This window comes from Arachis hypogaea, chromosome 13, assembly GCF_003086295.3.
Source record: "Arachis hypogaea cultivar Tifrunner chromosome 13, arahy.Tifrunner.gnm2.J5K5, whole genome shotgun sequence".
NCBI lineage: Eukaryota > Viridiplantae > Streptophyta > Magnoliopsida > Fabales > Fabaceae > Arachis > Arachis hypogaea.
This window is the reverse complement of record NC_092048.1, coordinates 136,990,070-136,991,744: the sequence shown is the minus strand read 5'-3', so window position 1 is coordinate 136,991,744 and position 1,675 is coordinate 136,990,070. Positions and strand designations below refer to the sequence as shown.

At 33.6% G+C, this 1,675-nt stretch overlaps 1 protein-coding gene across 1 annotated transcript in view; it reads left to right on the top strand.

Moving 5' to 3' along the window:
• LOC112791911 (homeobox-leucine zipper protein ATHB-23) overlaps positions 1–1,007 on the top strand; it is a 2,406-nt gene extending 1,399 nt beyond the window's left edge. The window contains exons 2-3 of the mRNA XM_025834942.3: positions 1–201; positions 278–1,007. The exon at positions 1–201 is cut by the window's left edge and continues 185 nt beyond it. Coding sequence (XP_025690727.1) covers positions 1–201; positions 278–688 — 612 coding nt within the window. The 3' untranslated portion in view covers positions 689–1,007. The remainder of the gene's footprint in view (positions 202–277) is intronic.
• Positions 1,008–1,675: the final 668 nt, after the last annotated feature.

The following is a 1,675-nucleotide window of genomic DNA, read 5'->3' as shown; positions in this document are numbered from 1 at the left end:
CTTGAACCAGAGAGGAAAATGCAGCTTGCAAGGGCTCTAGGCCTTCAACCTAGACAGATTGCAATTTGGTTCCAAAACAGAAGGGCCAGATGGAAGACAAAGCAATTGGAGAAGGATTATGATCTTCTTAAGCGCCAGTTTGATGCTGTTAAAGCTGATAATGATGCTCTTCAAGCCCAGAATCACAAGCTTCACACTCAGGTTCTTTCAAATGCTTGCTTGCATGGGATATTTGGACATAATAATAATCATAATAATTTCCACTTTGATTATGCAGATAATGGCACTGAAAAGTAGAGAACCAACAGAATCAATAAACCTAAACAAAGAGACAGAGGGATCAAGCAGCAACAGGAGTGACAACAGTTCAGATATCAAGTTGGATATATCAACAAGGACACCTACTACTACTACTACTACTTCAGCCATTGACAGTCCTCTATCCACTCATCAAAACAACAACAATAACAGCAGAACACTGTTTCCATCACCATCAAATAATGCTGCTGCTGCTGCTGCTGCTGCCACTGCCAGGCCAACAGAAGTTGCACAGCTTTTTCAAACCACTCCACATCATCATCATCATCATCATCACATGGTCAAAGAAGAGAGCTTGAGCAACATGTTCTGTGCCATTGATGACCAAACTGGCCTCTGGCCATGGTTAGAGCATCAAAATTTCAATTGATCTATATCCACCCTCCTCCATGCTTTTACTTTTACATTTCAAGGCTTCAAGAGAAAGAGAGAGAGAGACTGAAAGGGGTGCTAGCTGTTGATAGATCAATTTGCCATGCTGGTTAGTCATCAGTTTCTTGGATTAAACCCCATGTTTTGGAAAACTTGATGCATTGCATAAACAAGGAGACTATATTATTATCATGATCAAGTAGGATTTTTTTGCGATTGGGCTAGACAAATTTTTGTATAAAAGGAATAAAGGGCTAGTCACCTTTTTTCTTTTCTTTTTTATTTCACTCAATCAACTGAATCAGTTTTCTTCAAAACTTTCAGAGTTAATGACAAGATTTCCAACTAAGTCATCAAAAAAAAAAAAAAAAAAAAAAACTGTGCTTCAGCCAAAGTGCCACTAAAATAAAGGCAGATTCTCTCCTTACCATTTTTTTTTTCTATCCAATTATCTTTGCTTGCTTTTTTATATATCAAACCTTAATTATTATTAGAACTGTTTTGAGCAATTTTTATTTCCTATTATTTTTGCTTGCATGGCCATTGAATGAAGCTATATATATACATATACTTTATAAAAAATGCTATTAATTTATTTTAATATATATTTTATATTAATAATTAATTTTAGTATACACTTACCAGATTAATACTTTATATCTAGTATATAGTATACAGTGCATAGGCTATGTGATTAAATTAAGAAAATTTTTTTTTGTTACATTAGTTGGTATTTATTATAGTTATAATTTAGGGTTTTATATTTCATTCCGTAATAAATATATACATGTATGCATATCAACCAATAAAAAAATTTTTCTTTCATTTAAAAAATCAATGTAAAATTAACAAGAACAAAACAAGGAGTTAAAACAAGAAAAGAAAAATAAAAGAGGGGAATCAAGCACACATTCCAAGAGGAGAAAGAAGACAAAGAGACAGAAAAGAGTTGTGGGGAAGAAAACAAGGAGAGTTGGAAAATGGT